General features: G+C 41.9%; 1 protein-coding gene across 1 annotated transcript; it reads left to right on the forward strand.

Moving 5' to 3' along the window:
• Positions 1-809: 809 nt before the first annotated feature.
• LOC132398873 (uncharacterized) lies at positions 810-14,243 on the forward strand. The gene is made up of 6 exons (XM_059978707.1): positions 810-894; positions 1,685-2,023; positions 2,113-2,415; positions 10,215-10,331; positions 10,443-10,501; positions 13,727-14,243. The coding sequence occupies exons 1-6, from the start codon at positions 852-854 to the stop codon at positions 13,817-13,819; spliced, it is 954 nt and encodes a 317-aa protein (XP_059834690.1). The 5' UTR covers positions 810-851; the 3' UTR covers positions 13,820-14,243.
• The last annotated feature ends 6,917 nt before the right edge of the window (positions 14,244-21,160 follow it).

A 21,160-nucleotide genomic window follows, 5' to 3' on the forward strand; every position in this document is an offset into this window, starting at 1 on the left:
TCATTGAAAATTAATGTGGCGGTACAAGAGGCAAATGGGATGAGAAATAACCCGCTTCTTTTGTTGGAAGGAACTGATAACAGAGTTGAAGTTAGGACTAAGGCAATGTCTGTGGCCCTTAGAATAATTGGATGTTATCTCGTAAGAGCTCCAAAATGTTTTCTGGCTCTCACTGGGTTGATGTTGAGTTAATGATTCGATTCGATTAAAGTATTGAGAATCACGGCCACGCTTTTAAATTGAGTCAACCATTCAGAACTAAGTTGACAAGAAAATTCTGCAACCAAATCGTAATAAATCTCCAGATCTTTCTGCGCGTATGGCACAGTAGCTTTAGTATCTGTTCATATATAAAACCGAGCTGAGTCCTTTTTAAATAATAAATTGAAATTCCGGTCTGTGTTTTGTATGGAAAAATAGCACTGAATTGCCAAACCAACCATGCTCTTACTTAATGGCAATAAAGATGTAGCATACCGTGTTGTAGTCACAGAGGAAGTGCTTTGCCGGGTGATAAATAAAGTGCAAGGGCCATACGGTTGAGAGAAGCAAAGCAAGGTGTCTTGACGAAGCCTGTTTCTTGCCTACAGTTAAAGCTGCCTACGCCACACAACGCTTACCACACGTATTCGTCATGGATCACATAATGCCCTTAGAAGTAAGATACACTCACTGACTTTTAACGTGTAAACAGGAAACCTGTAGCACGAATTAGTACAGTGCGGGACTTTCCACTGACGTATTTTTAAATGCAAGACCTAATTTCGGCACCTGACAGGTATTTCGTTTTCTTTCCGAATCCACCAATATCCAGGCAATCTCATGGTGTACAATTCACAGCGAACGGGTCAATGGACTTCTTATGGGTCTGCGTCCTGATCTATCTCCTTCCAGGTTAGTCATCGTCCTTTCGAATTTGCGGCGCAATTCTGCCGTCAGATTAACTCTTTAGGATAGATTTTTCCAACCTTTTTCTGTGTCATGGCACAGTACCATTGACCGATGGGTCAATGGACACCAGTGGGAAGCCCCTGTCATGGGGAAAATCGTTCATCTGATTTTTTCCTCAGCTGAGCAAAGTTCACCTTGTTCCAGCATTACCAGAGCTTCGCGTCAGACCTTAAAATGACTCGCTTGATGTTGATGAAACATCCCATGTTGAGTTATGGAGCAAGAATCGAGAAATACCTCGGCCTCCTTGGTTAAGAGTTAGCCAACAATGAAGATTACTGAAATATTTCTGGATTATTATTAGTTTCCCGTAACACCAAATCCCTCTCCCGCCCCGCCTCCCAGGACTTTATTATGCTGCGGGATCCCACCTTTTCTACCACAGTGACGTTGAAATATTCTCTTGCAGTTGCAAATGTCCCCCATATTATTTGGCAGTCTCTGTGTCTCGCTCTATTTGTCTATCTGTCTGCCACTCTTTATCTCTATCACTCTCTCTGCTTGTCTATCTATGTACCCTATCTTTATTTCTCTTTCTTCATCTCTTTACCTTTCCCCCATTCTGTTTGCTCATTTTTAATCCTTACGTTGAAAGTTTCAATTGACATTATGCATCCTAAAAAAAATAACGATCGCACAATGCATTTTACGCAGAGTCTAGTATTTTGGTTTTACAATAGATTTGATAGATTTGTACCCTGATACCATTCTGATGAATTTCTTTCTTTCGCAGTCGTTAGCCCTCTGGACGTTTACCACCAGACGCCGTCATCTCAGGTTCTTTCAGTTGGAAGTACCTTTAAGGTGGATTGCCACACGGGCTGGTTACCAGGTGGGAAAGTTAATTGGTACAAACGGCAGCACCAGGAACATTTACAGTTCGTTTACTCTGTGATGGAGTACACACCCCCCGCTGGAAGGTTATCGGGACAAGTCAACGCTGAAAGTACTATTTACTCCCTGATTGTTAATGATGTGCAGAGAAATGATTCGGGGTGGTATTACTGTTCAGCCAAATCATCTACCGAAGAGCCGTTCGTGTTCGGTAACGGTACCAAACTAGTGATTACAGGTTAGCAAAAGGTTATTTGTAAATCATTTGGTCAGAAGTTCCTGGTTTTACGCCTAAATAATTGCATTCTTATCCCGATATCCAATTAGGGTCTCCGCGCATTGTTCTCTTAACACCGCCGATGACTGAAATTCGTAGGGTGAAAACTGTCCAGTTGATGTGCTTGGTGCAAAACGTGGACGTCGATGCCCATATCATACTCTGGAGTGTTTCGGGGCGTAATATCGAGGGACGAGTGGATTCCGGAACAATAGACCGCGACGGGACACAAAGTTTCAGGAGTCAGATCGGAATTCCGGTGGAGACATGGCGCAGCGGCGCCGTGTGCACTTGCGCCCTTCGAGTCAACGCGACCGAAAACTTCATTGCTGACAGTGTTTTCCCTAGGAAAGGTAATTATCGCGAATGAGCGGCAATGTGAAACATTGATGTTTTAACGGTACAGTGCAGAAACCGGCGCTTTGGCTTACTTGGTCCGCGCTGAACTTTTCATCTGCCAGTTCCTATGCAGCCGCACCCGGAGGTTAGCCCTCTATACCTCAATCCACATACCTGTCCAAATTTCTCTTGAGTATTTATATCGAACTAGCATCCACCAATTCCGCTGGAGCTTATTCCACACTCTCTTCACCATTTCAGTGAAAAAGGTCCTTCTGAAACATTTAATCTTTTACCCTTATCCCATCACCTCTCGTTCAATTCTCACCCAGTCTCAGCGGAAAACGCTTATGATTAATGTTTTACTTTGCAAAGAAACTTCGTATATGACGATATGATCTATTCTGGTATTACTATAGTTCTGCCGTTTGTCTCACAATAATTCAATATCCCGTTTTTCCGAGTTGTTGCTCAATGTATAGGTCAGTCATAATAACAAATATTAGAATTTGCTTGACATTCTATTCCAATTTCAATTCATCACTTTCAGCCCTAACATTTATCCGGGGTAACATGTTAACATGCTCTCTCAATATTGCTGCAGAGGGGCAGTCCATTTAAATTTTTTGCTCATACATTCTTTTATAATTCAGCTGACTCTCTTTCTCCATCCCTACTTCAACAGCCCTATTTTTCCTGCCATTTTTTTAACTTCTCTGTGATCCAACTTTATTTTGGGTTCACCACGTAGAAAAACGCAGTTCTGTCCATCTCTGCCGCATCTTTTAGTTATAATATTTACTATTTCCCTTTGAGACCAAATTCTACTTTCTGGTCGCTCAAAATAATGTATTTTTTTGTTTTCTGAAATCAAATATTTTGCAACTATTATATAACTTCTGCACACACGTATCTGGCAGAGAAAACAAATTTCATAACCAGAAGAATATAAACCGGGCTCATGCTTTAAGTGGACATGGAAATTTCTGCGATTATTCTTCATGTTCCGATGGGCATAGAATCTTACTCATCGACCGTTTCTGGTAGCTTATTCTCCACCTATTCCAAAACGCTGGACTCACTTTCTACAATGTTCAGATTGTCGAACATTCCGTAACTACTGATATCAATTGGCTCTGGTTTTGAGCTCCAGAATGAAACCTTTTCTGCTGTGTCCCTTCGACACAGGCAATCCCTACACTTGGCTTTGTAGTCACCGTACTTCTTCAGGACAATTACTTCGCAAAGTGTACGAGGCTACCTTATCCTCCGCATCAAAACACAATGCTTTTTAATTTTCCGCCAGAAAAAGGAGGAGAAAAAAAATGATATTCCAATGGTCTGAAGGACGCCGACAAGATGGACAGAACGTTGAATAGTAATCAAGGGAAATGAACCATAAACACTGTTCGGTATAGAACGCAGGATACTGCACAGTGGAGGCCTTTTATCACACGAAGTTGACTATTTAACCTATTCTAACCCTTCTATATTACACAGCCCTCCATTTTTTCATCATCTATGTGCCCATCTAAGAGTGTTTTAACTGACCTTGATGTTTCTGCCTCTCAGACCGCGTTCCATGCACGGTTCACTCTGTATGAAAAAGGTTGCCTCTGACATTTCCCAAATAACCTTAAGATTATACCGTCTCGATAGGTCGAAACTGCTTCGCTCCTGCGTAAGCTCGAGTTTTTGCGATTAATATGTGATTGGTATCTGACTGTGGACATATCGGTGGGCGATGATGACTTGTGTAATCATTGCATACACCACAACTTTCCCTCGTTCCTTACACTGGGGTGATTTTATTCCGAAGCAATGTATCTTTCTGTGCGAAGTAGTCTCTAGCACTTCATAGCATCTTTCTGCCTATGTATAGTATCCACTTGGTTATCACTGCATCACGATCTTGCTCTCTTTTTGCGCCATAATTTAAGTTAATGTATCTTTACATCTCTTTTTTTTATCGTAATGGCATGAGAACCGGTATGGCAGAGATGAAGATGATCCTGCAGGTTTACATAGATGATAGATGTAACATGAGTGTAAGGTAGGACAAGTCAATTATTGGGTGCACATGGAGACAGAGCAAATAGTTAAATTGTATCACAGAAGCATAATTCAAAAGAACGAAGAATACACGGTTGAAGGTGCTGTATTAGAATGCGTGTAGCATTCAGGATTATGTGGACGAACTCATGGCGCAATTTTGGATTCGTTTTAATGATGTTGTGGGCATCACGGAGCGATGGCTGAAAGAAGGCCATAGTTAAGAACTTAACATCAAAGAATATACTATACATCAGGCAGGAAAGTAAAGGCGGTGGTATGGCTCTAATGGGAAGAGATGAAATTTCATCTTTAGAAAGAGGTGACATAGGGTGGGAGAATGTTGAAACTTTGTGGGTGGAGTTAAGAAACTGCATGCGTGAAAAAAATAATATTATGGGAATCATATATTGGCCTCGAAATAGAGCTCAGGATGGGCGTTGAGATTTCCAACGGAGCTGCAAAAGACATGCAATAATATATAATGTCACAATTGCGATGAGGGTCTTAAATATGCAGAGGGATTGGGAAAATCAGTCGGTGTCGGACCGCAAGAGAGAGAATTTGTTGAATGCCTACGAGAGAGCTTTTTAGAACAGCTTGTGCTTTCAGCCTACCTTCGATTCGGTGATGTGCTATGACCCAGATGTTATTAGGGAGCTTAAAATAAAGGAAACCTTTGGAAACAATGACCATAATATTATTGAAATCTTACTGCAATTTGAGACGGAGAAGTATAAGCCTGTAATATTTATCACTATCGTAATGGAATAAAGGGAATTAAAGAGAAAGGATCTTGCCTTGGTGGATTGGAGGAAGAGACTGGTGGAGATGACCGCAGAACAGAGATGTCTGATGTTTCTAGGAATAGTTTACAAGACGCAGGATAGGTATCCCACAGAAGAAGAAGTTCACAATTGGCACGGGTAGAGAACCATGGCTGACAAAAGAAGTTAAGGACTGCATAAGAGCCAAGGAAATTGCGTATAACGTAGCAGAAGTTAATGGGTAGTTGGATGACTGGGGAACATTGAACATAAAACGTAAGGCAACTAAAACGCTACAAGAAGGGAAAAGAGGAAATATAAAGGCAGAATAGCCAATACTATAAACCGGGATGCTTAACGTGTTTTTTAGAATGAAAGGGAAGTAGTAGTTGATATAGTACAACTAGATAATGATGCTGCTGAGATAGTAATGAGAAAGAAAGACATGGCAGATGAACTTGGTGGGCACTTTGCATCAGTCTTCTCTGTGGAAGATGCTAGCAGTGTCCCAGTAGTCCGTGATTGTTAGCGAGTCGGAGTTTGTGCCATTGCTATTACAAAGGAAAAATGGTAGGCAAACTGAAATGTCTTATGGTAAATAGTCACCTTGATCTGATGGACTACATCCCAGAGTCCGGAAAGAGGATGTGGAAGAGATAACTAATGCATTTGTCGTGATACTTCATATATCTCTTTATTCTGGCATGGTATTAGAGCACTAGAATATTGCAAATGTCACTCCACTCTTTAAGAATCGAGGTAGGCAAAAAGAACGAAAATTATAGTCCAGTTAGCCTCATCCCATTTATTGGGCAAGCATTGCAGTCTATTATTAAGGATGACTTGTCGGGATGCTGAAAGACTAATGGGAAAATAAGTCAATGTCAGCATGGCTCCTGTCAATGAAAACTTTCCTCACAAAGCTGTTAGAGTTCTGCGAGGAATTAACAAGCTGGGCAGACAAAGGAGTGGGAACACGATGGAATCTTATGGCTTTGCAGGAAAGATGCGGCATGGATAGAGGATTTGCTGACAGGCTGGAGACAGCGAGTGGGAATAAAGGAGGTATTTTTGGTTGGCTGCCTATGAATATTGTTGTTCCTGGGGGAACAGTATTGGGACAGCAGCTTTTGTTATTTTTGACAATGATTTGGATAATAGGATTTATGGCTTTGTGGCAAAGTTTCGGATGATACAAAGATAGGTGAAGGGTAGATAGTGCTGAGGAGGCAATGCCAAAACAACAGAACTTAGAAAATTGGGAGAGTGGGCAAAAAAGTGGCAGATGGAATACAGTTTTGGGAAATATATGATAATGCATTTACGTAAAATGAAAGATATGGTGGACTTTCTAAATGGTGAGAAATTTCAATTATCAGAGGTGCAGAGAGACCAAGACTCCTGGAAGGTTGATTTACACATTTACAGAGTCTATGGTAAAGAAGACAAATACAATGTTGTACATATTTCAAGGAAAATAGAATATAAAAGCAAACAAATAATGTTCAGGCTTTATGAGAGACTATTCAGCCCTCACTTAAAGTATTGTTCACAGTTTAAGGCCGCATCTCACAGAAATGATGGGTTGTCGTTGGAGAGTGTCCACAGAAAATTCATGAGGTTGAATCCAGGAATGAAGCGGTTAAGATACGAGGAGGGGTTGGCAACGTTGGGCCTGTACTCACTGTAAATTAGAAGAATACGGCGGGATCTAATTTAAACCTATTGTATGTTGAAAGCGCTAGATAGGGTCGATGTGGAGAGGATATTTCCTATGGTGGGACTATCCAGAACTAGAGGACACAGCCTCAAAATTCAGAGCAGATCTTTTAGAACAGAGGGAAAAAGGTTTACTTTTATCCAGAGAGTAGTGATTCGGTGGAATGGCTCTGCCACATTCTGCATTGGAGGCTGAGTCTGTGAATATACTTAGGCCGCAATTTGATAGTTTCCTGATCGGTCATTCATCAAAGGTTGTAGCGAGGAGCCAGGTGTATGGGGTGAAGCGAGATTGTCGTGGTTACTTGAAATGACCAGGAGACGCAGACAATTCTTCGAGAAGTTTAAACCTTCATTTGCAAACAAAGGCTGAGGCAATCTATGAATCAATCGAGGGGGAGCATAGATCTCAGACCACTCTCCTGTCCGAACAGCCACCAGGTGTCTGCTAATGGGATAGTCTGAGTGTCCAATGCACCCTCGGGAGGAGGGATAGCAGTAGTATGTTTTTTTACCTGGGGTTACTTCCCACGTCTGAGTGCAGTTGCCTTCAAATCTCTCATAGCCAACAATCGTCCCGTTGTTACTTCCTCGAAGCCTCTAATCCACTTTCCTGCTGCCTCGTGCAGAATAGGCAAAGCATTGTTCTGCCCTTCCAGGACCTGGGATCCCCAAGGGATATACTGTACTTGTCCTGATCCTTTTACCAGCAATGGCAGCATCTCCTTCTCCCCGTTCCTTGTAAACAAGCTTCCTTCCTCACCTGATTCTTCATCTATTGCTGACCCTATTTCTACTGGCTGCCACTCATACCTCCTTGGGGTATACCTTCTCCCTTGCTCCCTCTCCTTTAGTCTCCTCTTCCATCTCCAATATCTGCCTCTCCGTCCTCTCTCGTGCTTCTTCCAAACTCTCGTCTCCTACCTTCCTCCATCTTCCTCTCAGCTCACTCCGTTCTTACCGTCTGGATGATTCCCTTCTAGTCTATCCGTCTCTACAGTTCAACCGATACTCCTCATATTCCCTTTTCTCTCTCAGCTGCTGTAGCCTTTCCACTTCTCTTACCATCTCCTTTCTTTCCTGTTCCAAACTCATCTTTTCTTCCTCTGTCTCATTCCTCAGCACCTCTCTCACCCTTTCATATTTCCTTCTTTCCTGCTCAGGGTCCCAGACCTCTACTTCCCCCTGCAGGCTTACTGTTCCATATATTATGGGTACTGCTTGGGTGTTCCCTGTTCATAATAGGGAGGGGGTCTTTCTACTTCTTTCAGATCTGGGTATGGAGCTGAAGCCGTTCCTGTTAGGCTTTTCCTCTCCCCCACCAGACTGTTTTTCCTGTTTCCTTGTGACTTTTTCGTTTATTATCAATACCCTGCCTGCTTTCTCAATCTCTCTCCCTCCATCCTAAAAAGTTTCAATACTTCCATCTCCTGTTCTCTCCTTTCCTCCCTTTTCTTGGACATCGTTTGGTTTATGATTTCTAATTAGTGCTTCCATCTCTTCCCACAGGCTTACATCGAATATCCTTTCTTTTGGCCATTTCGTGCGCAGGTTTTTGGTTCTTTTTTCCCATTTCTCTGAAATTGCAATAATCTCACCTGTACTTACCGGAAATCTCTTGCACAGTATGTCTACTGCTGTTCCTTTTTCTTCCGCCATGTTATTTTCTTCTTCTGTTAGGTATTATTTCTTAAAAAGTCTCACAGTTCAAATACTTCCCCGACCCTATCTCTACGCCTGGCCCTACAGTTTATTCTACCAGCGTTCAAGCAATTTATCAAATTCTTCTTACCTTCTATTTCGTTCTGCCCGAGCAGCCCTCAACCTATGGCGGTATTCAGAGAACATTCTCTTCACTTTGCCTGCCCGGTCAGCCCCTCGTTTCGTGCGAAGCGGTATCCACAGGGACTTACCAACACCACGTGGAATTTTCTGTACTCAACTTATTATTACCTTATTCGTACTTACTCCCCACTGCAGTGTTCTCGATCAATATTCTGAGCCTCCTTTCATACTCCCAATTCTGCCAGATTCTTTGGATCGGAGAGACCCTTCGGCAGTTGCTGCACACTTCTGAGTCCCCGAGACCCCCAAAACCAACAGAATTTTAGTCCAAATTGTCGGAAAAAGCGCTTACCTATTTTTCTGGCTGCACCCGTAATTCTGTTAGCTCTGTGAGGGCTCCCGAGGGACCAGAAAGCGGCCTCAGCCCGCCGAATTCTTTTCGCGGGTCTCTTTCCGATCCGGTTTGTGACGCCAATTTTGTCGTGGTTACTTGAAATGACCAGGAGACGCAGACAATCCTTCGAGAAGTTTAAACCTTTATTTGCAAACAAAGGCTGAGGCAATCAATGGACTTGTCACCGAAAGCCCGCCGAGCTCCGGTGTACAGCATTCTTTATAGTAATTTCTTATCTCAGTTACATTTCGGTTTTATCAGCATACCCAATCAATTTTTAGTTACATATCATCTATACATTAACTAATTAAAGGCTCTTGCCTAGCTCTCGGTGCGCCACCAGTATTTCTTTCCAGTTCACATCTTGGGCGTCATTCCTGGTCACGGTTGTTTCTCAGTCAACCTCCCTTAACCTCCCTCACATTACAGTTTCTGTTCATACCATCCTGTCTGCCACCGTTATCTCTTCAGAAGCCATTCTATTGTATAATATCTGGAGTACATTTCAGCTAATTAGTGCTGCTAAGGCTAAACAGATGTTCTTTAACTGCCACAATTTGTAACTAAGAGAATACAAGGTATCTATTAAATCAATACATAGCAAAATGTGTCTAGTAAAATAATACATAGTAATATTCAGTACATAGGAATGATTACATAGTATAGTAATAGCTAGTACAAAGTGATTATATTTCAGGTATATATAGTGATTATTTCAGGTATATTTCTCAATATGATCCTGGATTAGCCATAATGGAATGGGTGAGCAGACTCGATGGGCTGAGTGACCTAATTCTGCTCCTACGTCTTCTGGTCTTATGGTACTTTATAGATTTTAATGTTGCACGACCGGTTAGTGATTTTAAAGCTGATTCTGATTCTAATTATCCACCCGACTTTTTCTCCCTCTTTTGATTCATAGACGGATATCCAGAACTTTCAGAAATATATATATATAAATCATATGCATGGTATTTATAATTCATATGATATCTCCTACCATGCGTACTATCATTATGAATATATCGTTAAAATCGGAAATTATGGGATAGAGATGTTAGAACATTTAAAAACGAATGTTTCTTTTCTCTTACAGATCCCCCTTCCCTCAATATTTGCCTTTTACTGTATTATGCCGGCTTCCCTGTGGCAATTGTAATTCTGTTCATGGTTATATTCGCCGTCGGACGCAGCTGCAAGAACCGACAGTCAGGTGCCTAATTCGTTCTAACTCCCCATGACATTTTTGTTCTTGTTTTCCATTTCTGGGTTCGTTCAGTTCCATATTTTAAGACAACGTTTATCTTAAATCTTTGTATTTCAGGCAGGAAGAGCGGTCGGATGAACTTTGCAGAAGTGAGAACTCGGGCGGCAGGAAATGATGTACGAATACTTTATTTTTGCTTTGGTTTACTTAGAAAATTGAATAGCATAGTGCAGCACAACAGCTGGCACTTATTCGCATAATGTTTCTCCGAGGTAATGGAGATGTTGTTTATATACCTATTAAACCAATTGGTTCCCCGCACCTTCCACCATTCTCTGAACGTCCCCGTGCCTGTTTAAGCTTATTTCAAGGGGCTTCACAAGGTTACTAAATGGGACATCGCAAACCTTTTCTTAGCACATCGACATGCCGGTATAGCAATTACAAGGACTGTGTAGCATGAAACATGCCTTTCAGCGCAGCTCATTAATGCTGGCTATGATACATCATTAGAATAATCCCCTTTGTCTGCATTTGGCCAATGTCTTTCTTTCTGTCCATGTGCCCGTCCAACTGACTTCTGAATGTTGTAATTGTGCTTGCCTCCACAAGATCATATGGCAATTCATATGATGCAGGGTGCCTCTCAGCTTCCACCGCTTCAGGAAAGCATTATTTAGTAAATTAATGTTAACATAAGCTCTTCAGTCACTGTTATATTCTTATGAATTTATTATGTATTCTCTCCACTGAATCAAATAATTCCTATGGTACGACAGCCGAAAATGCACTCATATTGCCATTGTGTTATCACCGTCTTGTATTCAACTCTTTTCACCATATATCTCTCCGATTCGGCATGTCATCCAAGAATTTGAAAAACTTTTATAGATGCAAGCGGGAGAATATTCTGAAAGGTTGCATCAGGAGTGGTCTGGAAACACCAATTCCCTTGAACAGAGAAGTCGAGAAAAAAAGAGACTCCACTCCATTACAATTAGGGCCCTCGCCCCCATTAAACACATCACATGGAGCGCTTTCGCAGGAAGGCAGCATCCATTATTAAGGACCTCGATCAACCAGGCCGTACATTGTTCTTGCTGCTGTCATTAGAAGGAGGTACAGGAGTTTCAGGTCCCACACCCCAAGGTTCATGAACAGTTATTACACCTCAACATTAGGCTCCTGGATCACAACACTGAACAGATCCAGAACTTATGGACTCACTTTCCAGGACACAACAAATCAATATACCAACAACATTTATCTATCTATCTATCTATCTATCTATCTATCTATCTATCTATTTATGTTGATTTATTTATTTATCTTTAAGTATGGGAAAATTTGTTGTGTTTCGCTCATTTTGTGTGCAGTTTTAGATTGATTCCATCATATTTCTTATATTTACTGCGAACTCCTGGATGAAAATTAACCTCAGGGTCGTGTAATGTGACATACTAAAATACTTTAGCATGAAAATTTTATTTGGAACTCTCTTGACAACTTTGATAATTTGATAATTTTTGTTTGTGATCCCATGTCTCTTTACTTTACAACACATTCCGGGCCGTGTCGTTTACTCTGTAAATCCTGCCATGCTTGAATTTTTCCAGAGAATGGAAATAGATGCGTTCTAGACACAATCATTGTGAACACTACCCACCGAGAAAGCCTGCTTTATATTAAAAAAAAACTCCCTTCTCGAAAGTGGTATGTGGCTGCTAAAACAAAAGCATCACTCTATTATAAATGCCCGCTCCCAGGTATTTAATCCAGTCAGCCATTCTAATTTGACTCCGCCTCCTGTGTTTATGTCCCCCAACACTACAGTACTTCAGCCAACTTTTTATGAAGATCTTACATTGTAAATACATGCTGGTATGAATGTATTTTGCACCTTTTATTCAATGTCTGCATAATCATTGAATGTTGTCAGCTTTCGTTGCTGTCGCACAACACAATACAGCAAATTCCTAATGCATATAATTGTAGATGGCGAATGGAATTGAGCCTTGATCATTTCAAAATGCATCACTTCACACTTTTCTTATTTAAGTTTCACCTGCCATTCCTCTGCCCACTTTTCCAGTTGTTCTTGATCTTATCGCAGCCCTAGGTAAACTTTTTCACCAGCTGCAACACTACCAATTTTAACGTCATTCATCTATTTACTATATTTTTCGGATTTTTGTGCCGCCTACGTTCTCATACAAATCATACAAATCTGAAGGGTTTCGGCCCGAAACGTCGTCACTACCTCCTCGCATTGATGCTGTCTGGCCTGCTGAGTTCTGCCAGCATTTTGTGTTTTTATTAAGATACATTTCGGAGTTGTTCAAAAAAAGAGCGCAGAAATGATGAAGTAGCTATTATTGTCTATTCAGAATTATGATGCCGGTGCAGAAGACTTGTTCCTAAAATGTTGAGTGTGTGTCGTTTGGCTGCTGTAACTCCTTCTTGATTGTTCCAGGTGATGGGGTCATTAATGGTTACAACTTCAAATCATCCCTTTAATGTTCTGGCCTCATCTTTGCAGTTATTTTTGTATTTAATATGACCGTGTCTACTCTTTGCTCCAATACCCTCATGAGACCGACAAAATCCATTCTACAGTACATTCATCAGTTATTTGCTTACTTACATTTTGCACTGATACACAGGGAGAACCAGATGGTTGCGTCCCTCGGAGCTCCCCAGTCTGTGATCCCTTTTCTCAGTTACTTCGTTTTTATATTCTTTACCGGAATGGCCAATATTCTATTTACCCGCGCCATAATTTATTTTTCAATTATTTATCCACTTTCTTAAACTACCTTTAAAAGCATTGACCTCGTTATGGTCCCCACAGAGCATATTTTTGTAGCGGTCCCCGTGTGTTAAGTAGTTCTATCCAGGTCATTTATGTTCATTGTAACAGGAGCTGTTTCAACACAAATCCCGGGGCACCATAGCTGTTTTATCATTTTGTTAACAACATCCAAAGTGTGTCTCCTTCCTAGTATCCATAACTTCATTGTCTCTTATCTAAAACACCATGACCATCATCCCCTACGAATACCAGGAGATCCCTTTAGATCACATATGAGAATGAATTTCTTTAGTCAGATAGTGGAGTTTGATATATTCTTGATTAGAAAGGGTGAAAGGTAACGGGGAGAAGGCAGGAGAATATGGTATGTGAGAAAATACATTAGCCAAGATGCACTGGCGTAGAATACTTCAAAGGGTAGAATGGCTTAATTCAGCTCTTATGTTCTAAGTCGATTCCGAGCATTCCTTTTGAAATAATTTCATCACTTAAGCGATTCAGGATTTAGTAGGACCATGAAAAAAAGTTGATGGGAAGCACAGCCTCTTTCTGTCCCTTGACGTTCTAATGCCCTCCGTTTCCCTTGCAGACTACCTACGCTACTTTGGCTTTTAATGATGACACGAGAGCGAGGGGGCAAAGGGAAGGGAGGATATCGCTACCCCGATATTCTCTGCAGTAGAAGGTCTGCATTCGAATATGGTTGTCAGTGACAGTTCTAACCCAGCGGTGCTAATTTCCTGCGGTTTTCCGGGAGCTATGGCCCAGTAGCTGGCCATTTTCTACAGATGAGATGTATTTCTTTCCTGGTATCTGCGCAATTCAGCGAGTTAAACAATGCTAAGCGATTTCTTACGTGCCCAATTGAGAAACTACCAGCCCTTCTGAATATGACAGCAAACAGGAGCATCAACTCGTGACATCTTTGAAACAATTTCCCCTACAATTCTGCACACCACGTTCCAAGCGGAATATTCAATTCTATTGTACAGACATGGGTTGTTATGGCTTGCTGTTTTATATCCTCATTTAACACTTTTGGTTTATGGAGTTTTGGTTTTCATAAACTTATACGTTCAATTTCACTTTATATCTATGTATGGAAATACGGCTTTTATGAAATTCAAGAATGTTAAGACTACACCAGTTACAAAGTAAATTAAATCAGATTGGACAACTGGAGCGTTGTATATTTTCAACTAGTGGCAGGAAAGGAATCTGAGATCTGACCCACAACCACGCGCACAGCAGAGGTGACTACTCAAAGGGGTGATGACCTTGGTAAGAGACCGCATATTAACAAGCCAAAAGGGACCTAAAAACAGATAAATTAGAAACAAAGCACAGCAGGCAACAAAGTATACTTTAACCAGGCAGAGTAAAAACTAGGAGCTAGTTTGATGAGTGAACAAGGGCATTGAATAGGAACTGGGGTTAAATAGGCAGTGGATGAGGAGTCTGGAAAGACCTGCAGGTGAATGCAATTAGCTGGATGGCGATTGGAAGGTGCCTGCATGTTCAGACTGAAAGGCGGTTTGCTAATTGCATGCTATATCCAGCTGCAAGCCTCTCAGGTCAAAGATGTGCGGGTAAGAATCTGACAAATGATTCAAGTGTCTCGCCTGAACCTGATTACGTCCAACGTTCACCGGTATTTAATGTCCTGTAAACGTGCTTTCCCAGTCCAAAGTTTGCACTGCTTTTCTAATATGCATTCTTTTAGCGTAAAGTTCCCGTAATGCAGATATGGACAGATGGGTGTTTTCAGTGAAATTTTCTAAACAATTGTATAAAACCGCATAACTTCAATCGACAAGGACAATTAAAACTGACATGCTAGCATCAAGAGTTGCCCAAGAACCTGAAGACACATACAACTTTCAATTAAAAGCTTCTTCTCTGCCATTTTATTCCTATATGGACAAGAATCCCATAACACCACCTCAGTATTTTACTTATTTCTTAATACTACTTCAGGATTTTCCTTCTGTTGGAACTAACGATTCAATTCAACTTTACATACTTTACGATTTTATTGCAATTTATAGATTTTATTTTTATGCATTGGAATTTAATGCAACAAATTTCAAGACATATATCAGTTGTATTATGAGTTTAAGTCAAGGCCACCTCAAATCCTCCCACGTTGCTTGAATTAACGAAGAGAACTCTGAGGTGGGGTTTGGTGGGGAGCCCAAAACGGAGAACAGGGAAGAGGTGCGTGAGTGGTAAGGCGGAGAATGGTCGAAGGGTCAGAAACCGGTTGAAGCAGTCACAATGAAATGATTCACGGCATTGCTTTTCAAATAAAATATTTTGTAGGGGTCTTACTTTGCTTAAGAAAGCACAACATACTACTGACGCAATGAAAACAAGTAAGGCAAAACGCAGAAAAAATACAGTTTGATTGTCGTCAGTAGGCACACTGTTACAGATCTAAAAATAGCTAATAGGAACATTATTATCCATTTATTATTTTGATCCGTATAAACTGAAAACCTGTACACATATGTACAAATGACACAGATGTCAGGAAGCTGTTCATCGTTAGTAGCTCAGTATTTATCAAAATTCTGATTGATAAGTTACAGAACCTGGATCTCTATACCTCCCTTTGAATTTCGATCCTCGACTTCTTAACCAGAAGATTATAATCTGTGCGGATTGGTGATAATATCTCCTCCTCGCTGACGATTAACACCGGTGCACCTCAGGGGTGTAAGCTTAGCTCACTGTTCTACTATCTCCAAACCCATGGCAGTCTGGCTATGCATATCTCAGCTGCCATCTATAAATTCGCTAATTATGCAACCATTGTTGTTAGAATGTCTGTTGGAAACCAGAGGCGTACAGAAGTGAGATATACCAGCTAGTGGAGTGGTGATGCAGCAACAACCTTGCACTCTACGTCAGTAAGACTAAAGAGCGATTGTGGACTTCAGAGAGTGTAAGACAAAGGAACACATTCCAATCCTCATAGAGGGTCAAAAGTAAAATAAGTAAGCAGTTTTAAGTCATGGGTGTCAAGATCTCTGAGGAACTAACCTGGTCCCAAAATATCAATGGAATAATAAAGAAGGCAAAACAGCGACTGTACTTCATTCGAAGTTTAAAGAGAGTTAGTATGTCAACAAAAGCACTCAAACACTTCTATAAATACTCTGCAGAGAACATTCTGATAGGCTGCATCGATGCCTGGTACGCGTCGTGGGCGGGGGGAGGGGGGATGCGGAGATGTTACTGCACAGGACCGAAAGAAGCTGCACAGGGTTGTAAATTTAGTTGAATCTATCTTGAGCACAAGTCCTACAAACTAGGGAGGACATAATCAAGGAGCGGTGTCTCAGAAAGGCAACGTTCATTATTAAGGACACCCAGCACACAATACATACCATTAGATAAGAGATGCAGAAGCCTGAAGGCACACACTCAGTGATTCACGAACACGGTCTTCCCTTCTGCCATCCATTCTGAAATGGACATTAAACCCATGAACACGACCTCACATTTTCAATATATATTATTAAAGCGTGGATCAGTACTTGAAGCTACGATGTTGTCTTACAGAGTCTTGGATGGCTCAGGGGCAGGACTGCTGGGTTTCAGATGTTTCAGAAAGGACAAAAAGGGAGGCAAAAGAGGTGGGGGCGTGGCACCGTTGAAAAAAGAGGTGAGGACGTGGCACCGTAGGAAAAAATGCCAACTAGCATTTACCCTAGCTACATCCCGCCGATGTGGCGTTGTAGGGGACATGAAGACAGACGAGTAATGCTGCTATAAGTATGAAAAAAAACGTTTAAAAATCGAAAGGCAGGCGGCATGAGAATAGAAAGGCACCGAGAGCCAATACTCCTTCACTGTGCAAGGATTTGATCGTGGATACACTTGTTCTCAGAATCTAGATTGAAACACATTTGGAAGAGAGAGAGAGAGAGAGAGAGAGAGAGAGAGAGAGAGAGAGAGAGAGAGATGGAATTTATAATTCAGAGTTAATACAGGTAATTTGGTGATAAACACCTTTCCCTCTTCCTTCACTCACCTCTTCGCTAAAATGTTTCCACAACCAATGGACTCACATTGGAGGACTCTACAATTCAAATTCGCAAAGATACTTATTGATCTATCTGTCTAGCTGTCTATTTATGTACGGATTAATCTATCAACTTAATCATCGATTTATCTCTTTAGTTACTCGATATTTACATTTATGAATTTATCTATTTATTCATTGATAATGTATGTATACATTCATATGCTTGTTTGCTTGCTCGCATTTGCACAGTTTGTATTTACTTTGGTTGCTTGCCAAGCTTTCTGTGGAGTTTTCCGTTGATTCCGTTGTATCTTTTCATTTTTCGACCATAAGAGCTAAGCTGTAGAGGCAAAATAGGGCTATTAAGCCTATCAAGTGTGCAGCGCCATTTAATCGTGTGTAATTTATTTCCTTTCTCTGTCCTGCTTTATTCCTGTATCTCGATGCCTACACCAAGCAAGAGCCTGTCAATCTGTCAGTTTTAAGTATAGTTAGAAAAATAGAAACATAGGAACATAGGAAAACTACAGCACAATACAGGCCATTCGGCCTACAAGGTTGTGCCCAAACTGACCTTAACCTATAAATTACTAGGCTGACCTATAGCCCTCTATTATTCTCAGCTCGATGTCCCTATCCAAAAGTCTCTCAGAAACCTTACCATATCTGCTTCCACCACCTTTGACGGAGTCCATTCCACGCACTCACCATTCTCTGAGTAAAAAGACCTACCCCGACATCTCATCTGTACCTTCTCCCCAGCACCTTAAACCTGTGACCTCTTGTGTCAACCATTTCAGCCCTGGGGAAAAGCCTCTGACTATCCACACGATTAATGCCTATCATCATCTTATACACCTCTATCAGGTCACCTCTCATCCTCCGTCGCTCCAAGGAGAAAAGGCTGAGTTCACTCTACCTATTCTCATAAGGCATGCTCCCCAATTCAGGCAACATCCTTGTAAATCTCCTCTGCACCCTTTTTCCTGTGGTGAGGCGACGCAAATTGAGCACAGTACTACGAGTGGGGTCTAACCTGGTCCTATATAGCTGCAAACATTACCTCTCGGTTCCTAAATTCAGTCCCACGATTGTCGAAGGCCAATACGCCATACGCCTTCTTAACCATTAAGTCAGCCTGTGCAGCTCCTTTGAGCGTCCTATGGACGCGGACCCCTCTGATCCTCCACACTGCCAAGAGTCTTACCATTGATACTATATTCTGCCATCATATTTGACCTCCCAAAATAAACTACTTCAGACTTTTCTGGGTGGAACTCCATCTGCCTCTTCTCAGCCCAGTACTGTTTTCAATCAATGTCCTGCTGTAATCTTTGACAGACTTCCACTATCCACAACACCTACAACCTTTGTTTCATCAGCAAACTCACTAACCCATCCCTCCACTTCCTCATCCAGGTCATTTATAAAAATCACGAAGAGTAATGGTCCCAGAAGAGGTCCCGGAGGCACACCACTGGGACAGGACCCGTTTGCAACCAATCTTCGGCTTCTGTGGGCAAGCCAGTTCTCGATCCACAAAGCAATGTCCCGTTGGAATTCCATACCCCCTTAGTTTATCAATAAGCCGTTCCATGGGATACCTTATCAAGTGCCTTGCTTTAATCCATATACACTACGTCTACTGCCCTTTCTTCATCAATACGTTTAGTCATATTCTCCAAAAAAAAATCCATCGGGCTCGTAAAGCACGACCTGCCCTTGACAAAACCGTGTTGACTATTCCTAATCAGATTATACCTCTTCAAACGTTCATAAATCCTGCATCTCAGGATCTTCTCCGTCAACTTACCAACCACTGAGTTAAGTCTCCCTGGTCTATCTCTACTCCCTCTCTTTAATAAAGGAACAACATTCGCAATCCTGCAATCCTCTGGAACCTCTCCTGTCCCCATTGACGATGCTAAGATCATCGCCAGAGACTCAGCAATCTCCTCCCTCGCCTCCCACAGTAACCTGGGGTACATCTCATCCGGGCCGGACGACTATCTAACTTGATGCTTTCCAAAAGCTTCACCTCATCCTCTTTCTTAATATGTACCTGCTCATGTTTTCCAAATGCTGGAATTCGCCATTATTATCATCAAGAGCCTTTTTCATAGTGAATACTGAATTAAAGTATTCATGAAGTACCACTGCTATTTCCTCCGGTTCCATACACACTTTCCCACTGTAACATTTGGTAGGTTCTATTCTTTCATGTCTTATCCTCCTGCTCTTCACGTACTTGTAGAATGCCTTGGGGTTTTCCGTAATCCTGCCCGCCAAGGCCTTCTGACGGGCCCTTCTGGCTCTCCTAATTTCCTTCTTTAGCTCCTTCTTGTTAGCTGTATAAACTTCTAGATCAGTAAAATTACATAGCTCTCTAAAACCTTCTGTAAGTTTTTCTTTTCTTCTTGACCAGATGTGTTACAGCCTTTGTACACCACGGTCCCTGCAGCCTACCACAATTTGTCTGTCTTATTTGACGTACCTATGCAGAACTTCACACAAATATCCTCTGAACATTTGCCACATTTCTTCCGTACTTTTCCTTGAAAACGTTTGTTTCCAATTTAAGCTTCCAAATTCCTGCCTGATAGCCTCATAGCTCCAATTACTCCAATTAAACGCTTTTCTAACTTGTCTGCTCCTATATCTCTCCAATGCTATGGTAAAGGAGATAAAATTATGATCACTATCTCCAAAATGCTCTCCGACTGAGAGATTTCTCACCTGACCAGTTTCGTTTCCCAATCCCAGATCAAATGCAACCTCCCCTCTTGTAGGCTTTTCTACCGATTGTGTCAAGAAACCTTCCTGAACACATAACTAACTCCACCCCATCTAAACCCTTTGCTCTAGAAAGATGCAAATCCTTTTGGGAAATTAAAATCTCCCGTCACGACAACTCTGTTATTACTACACCTTTCCAGGATCTGTTTCCCTTTCTGATCCTCGATATCCCTGTTACTATTGGGCGGCCTATAAAAAACACCCAGTGAAGTTACTGATACTTTCCTGTCCCTAATCTCCCCCACAGAGACTCGGCAGAAAATCCCTTCATGGCGTCCACCTCTTCTGCAGCCGGGCACTGTCTCTGATGAACAGTGCCACGCCACCTCTTTTGCCTCCCTGCCTGTCCTTTCTGAAACATCTTAAACCCGGCAGTTGAGTAAACCGTTCCTATCCCTGAGCCATCCACGTCTCTATAATGACCACCACAACATATCTCCCAGTACCGATCCACGCTCTAAGCTCATCCGCTTTGATCACAACACTCCTCGAGTTAAAGTAGGTACATCTCAAACCTTCGGTGTCAGTGTGACCCTTCTCTATCACCTGCCTATCCTCCCTCACACGCTGTCTCCTAGCATTCTCTACTTGAGACCCAGAAGCCTCTTCCCCAGTCTCTTCATTTTGACACCGGAAAACATTTCTATCACATACAAACCTTTGATTTCTGTCCACAAAAGCTGTCCTCGCATGGCTTTTATTCTCCTGCACGTCACCATCCGCTCTAACACTCTGGTTTCACTTCCCATCATTATCTTTTTTAAAGCCCCCGGATCTGCACTAGCTAACCTACCGGCAATGATGTTAGTTCCCTTCCAGTTCAGGTGCAAACCATACCGTCGGTAGAGGTGCAAACCGTACCGTCGGTACAGGTCCCACGTTCCGTGGAAAGAAGCCCAATTGTCCAGAGGAATGAAGCCCTCACTCCTGTACCATCTCCTTAGCCACATATTTAGTTGCATTTTCCTCCTATTTCTAGCCTCACTAGCATGTGATACGGGGAGTAATCCTGTGACTGCAACCCTGGAGGTCCTGTCCTTCAACGTTACATCTAACTCATAAATTCTCTTTGCAGGACCTCCTCGTTGTTCCTATCAACGTCATTGGTCCCTACATGGACCACGTCAGCTGGTTGCTCACCCTCCGTTCTGAGAAAACCGAGGACTCGATCTGAGATATCGGGGACTCTGGCAC

Source organism: Hypanus sabinus, chromosome 9 (assembly GCF_030144855.1).
Source record: "Hypanus sabinus isolate sHypSab1 chromosome 9, sHypSab1.hap1, whole genome shotgun sequence".
NCBI lineage: Eukaryota > Metazoa > Chordata > Chondrichthyes > Myliobatiformes > Dasyatidae > Hypanus > Hypanus sabinus.

Excerpts from the sequence above, each read along its gene's own strand:
- LOC132398873 (XM_059978707.1), top strand. The coding sequence starts at position 852 with ATGGACTTCTTATGGGTCTGCGTCCTGATCTATCTCCTTCCAG. Across the intron at positions 2,024-2,112 it reads TACCAAACTAGTGATTACAG|GGTCTCCGCGCATTGTTCTC; the intron begins GTTAGCAAAAGG and ends ATATCCAATTAG. Across the intron at positions 2,416-10,214 it reads CAGTGTTTTCCCTAGGAAAG|ATCCCCCTTCCCTCAATATT; the intron begins GTAATTATCGCG and ends TTTCTCTTACAG.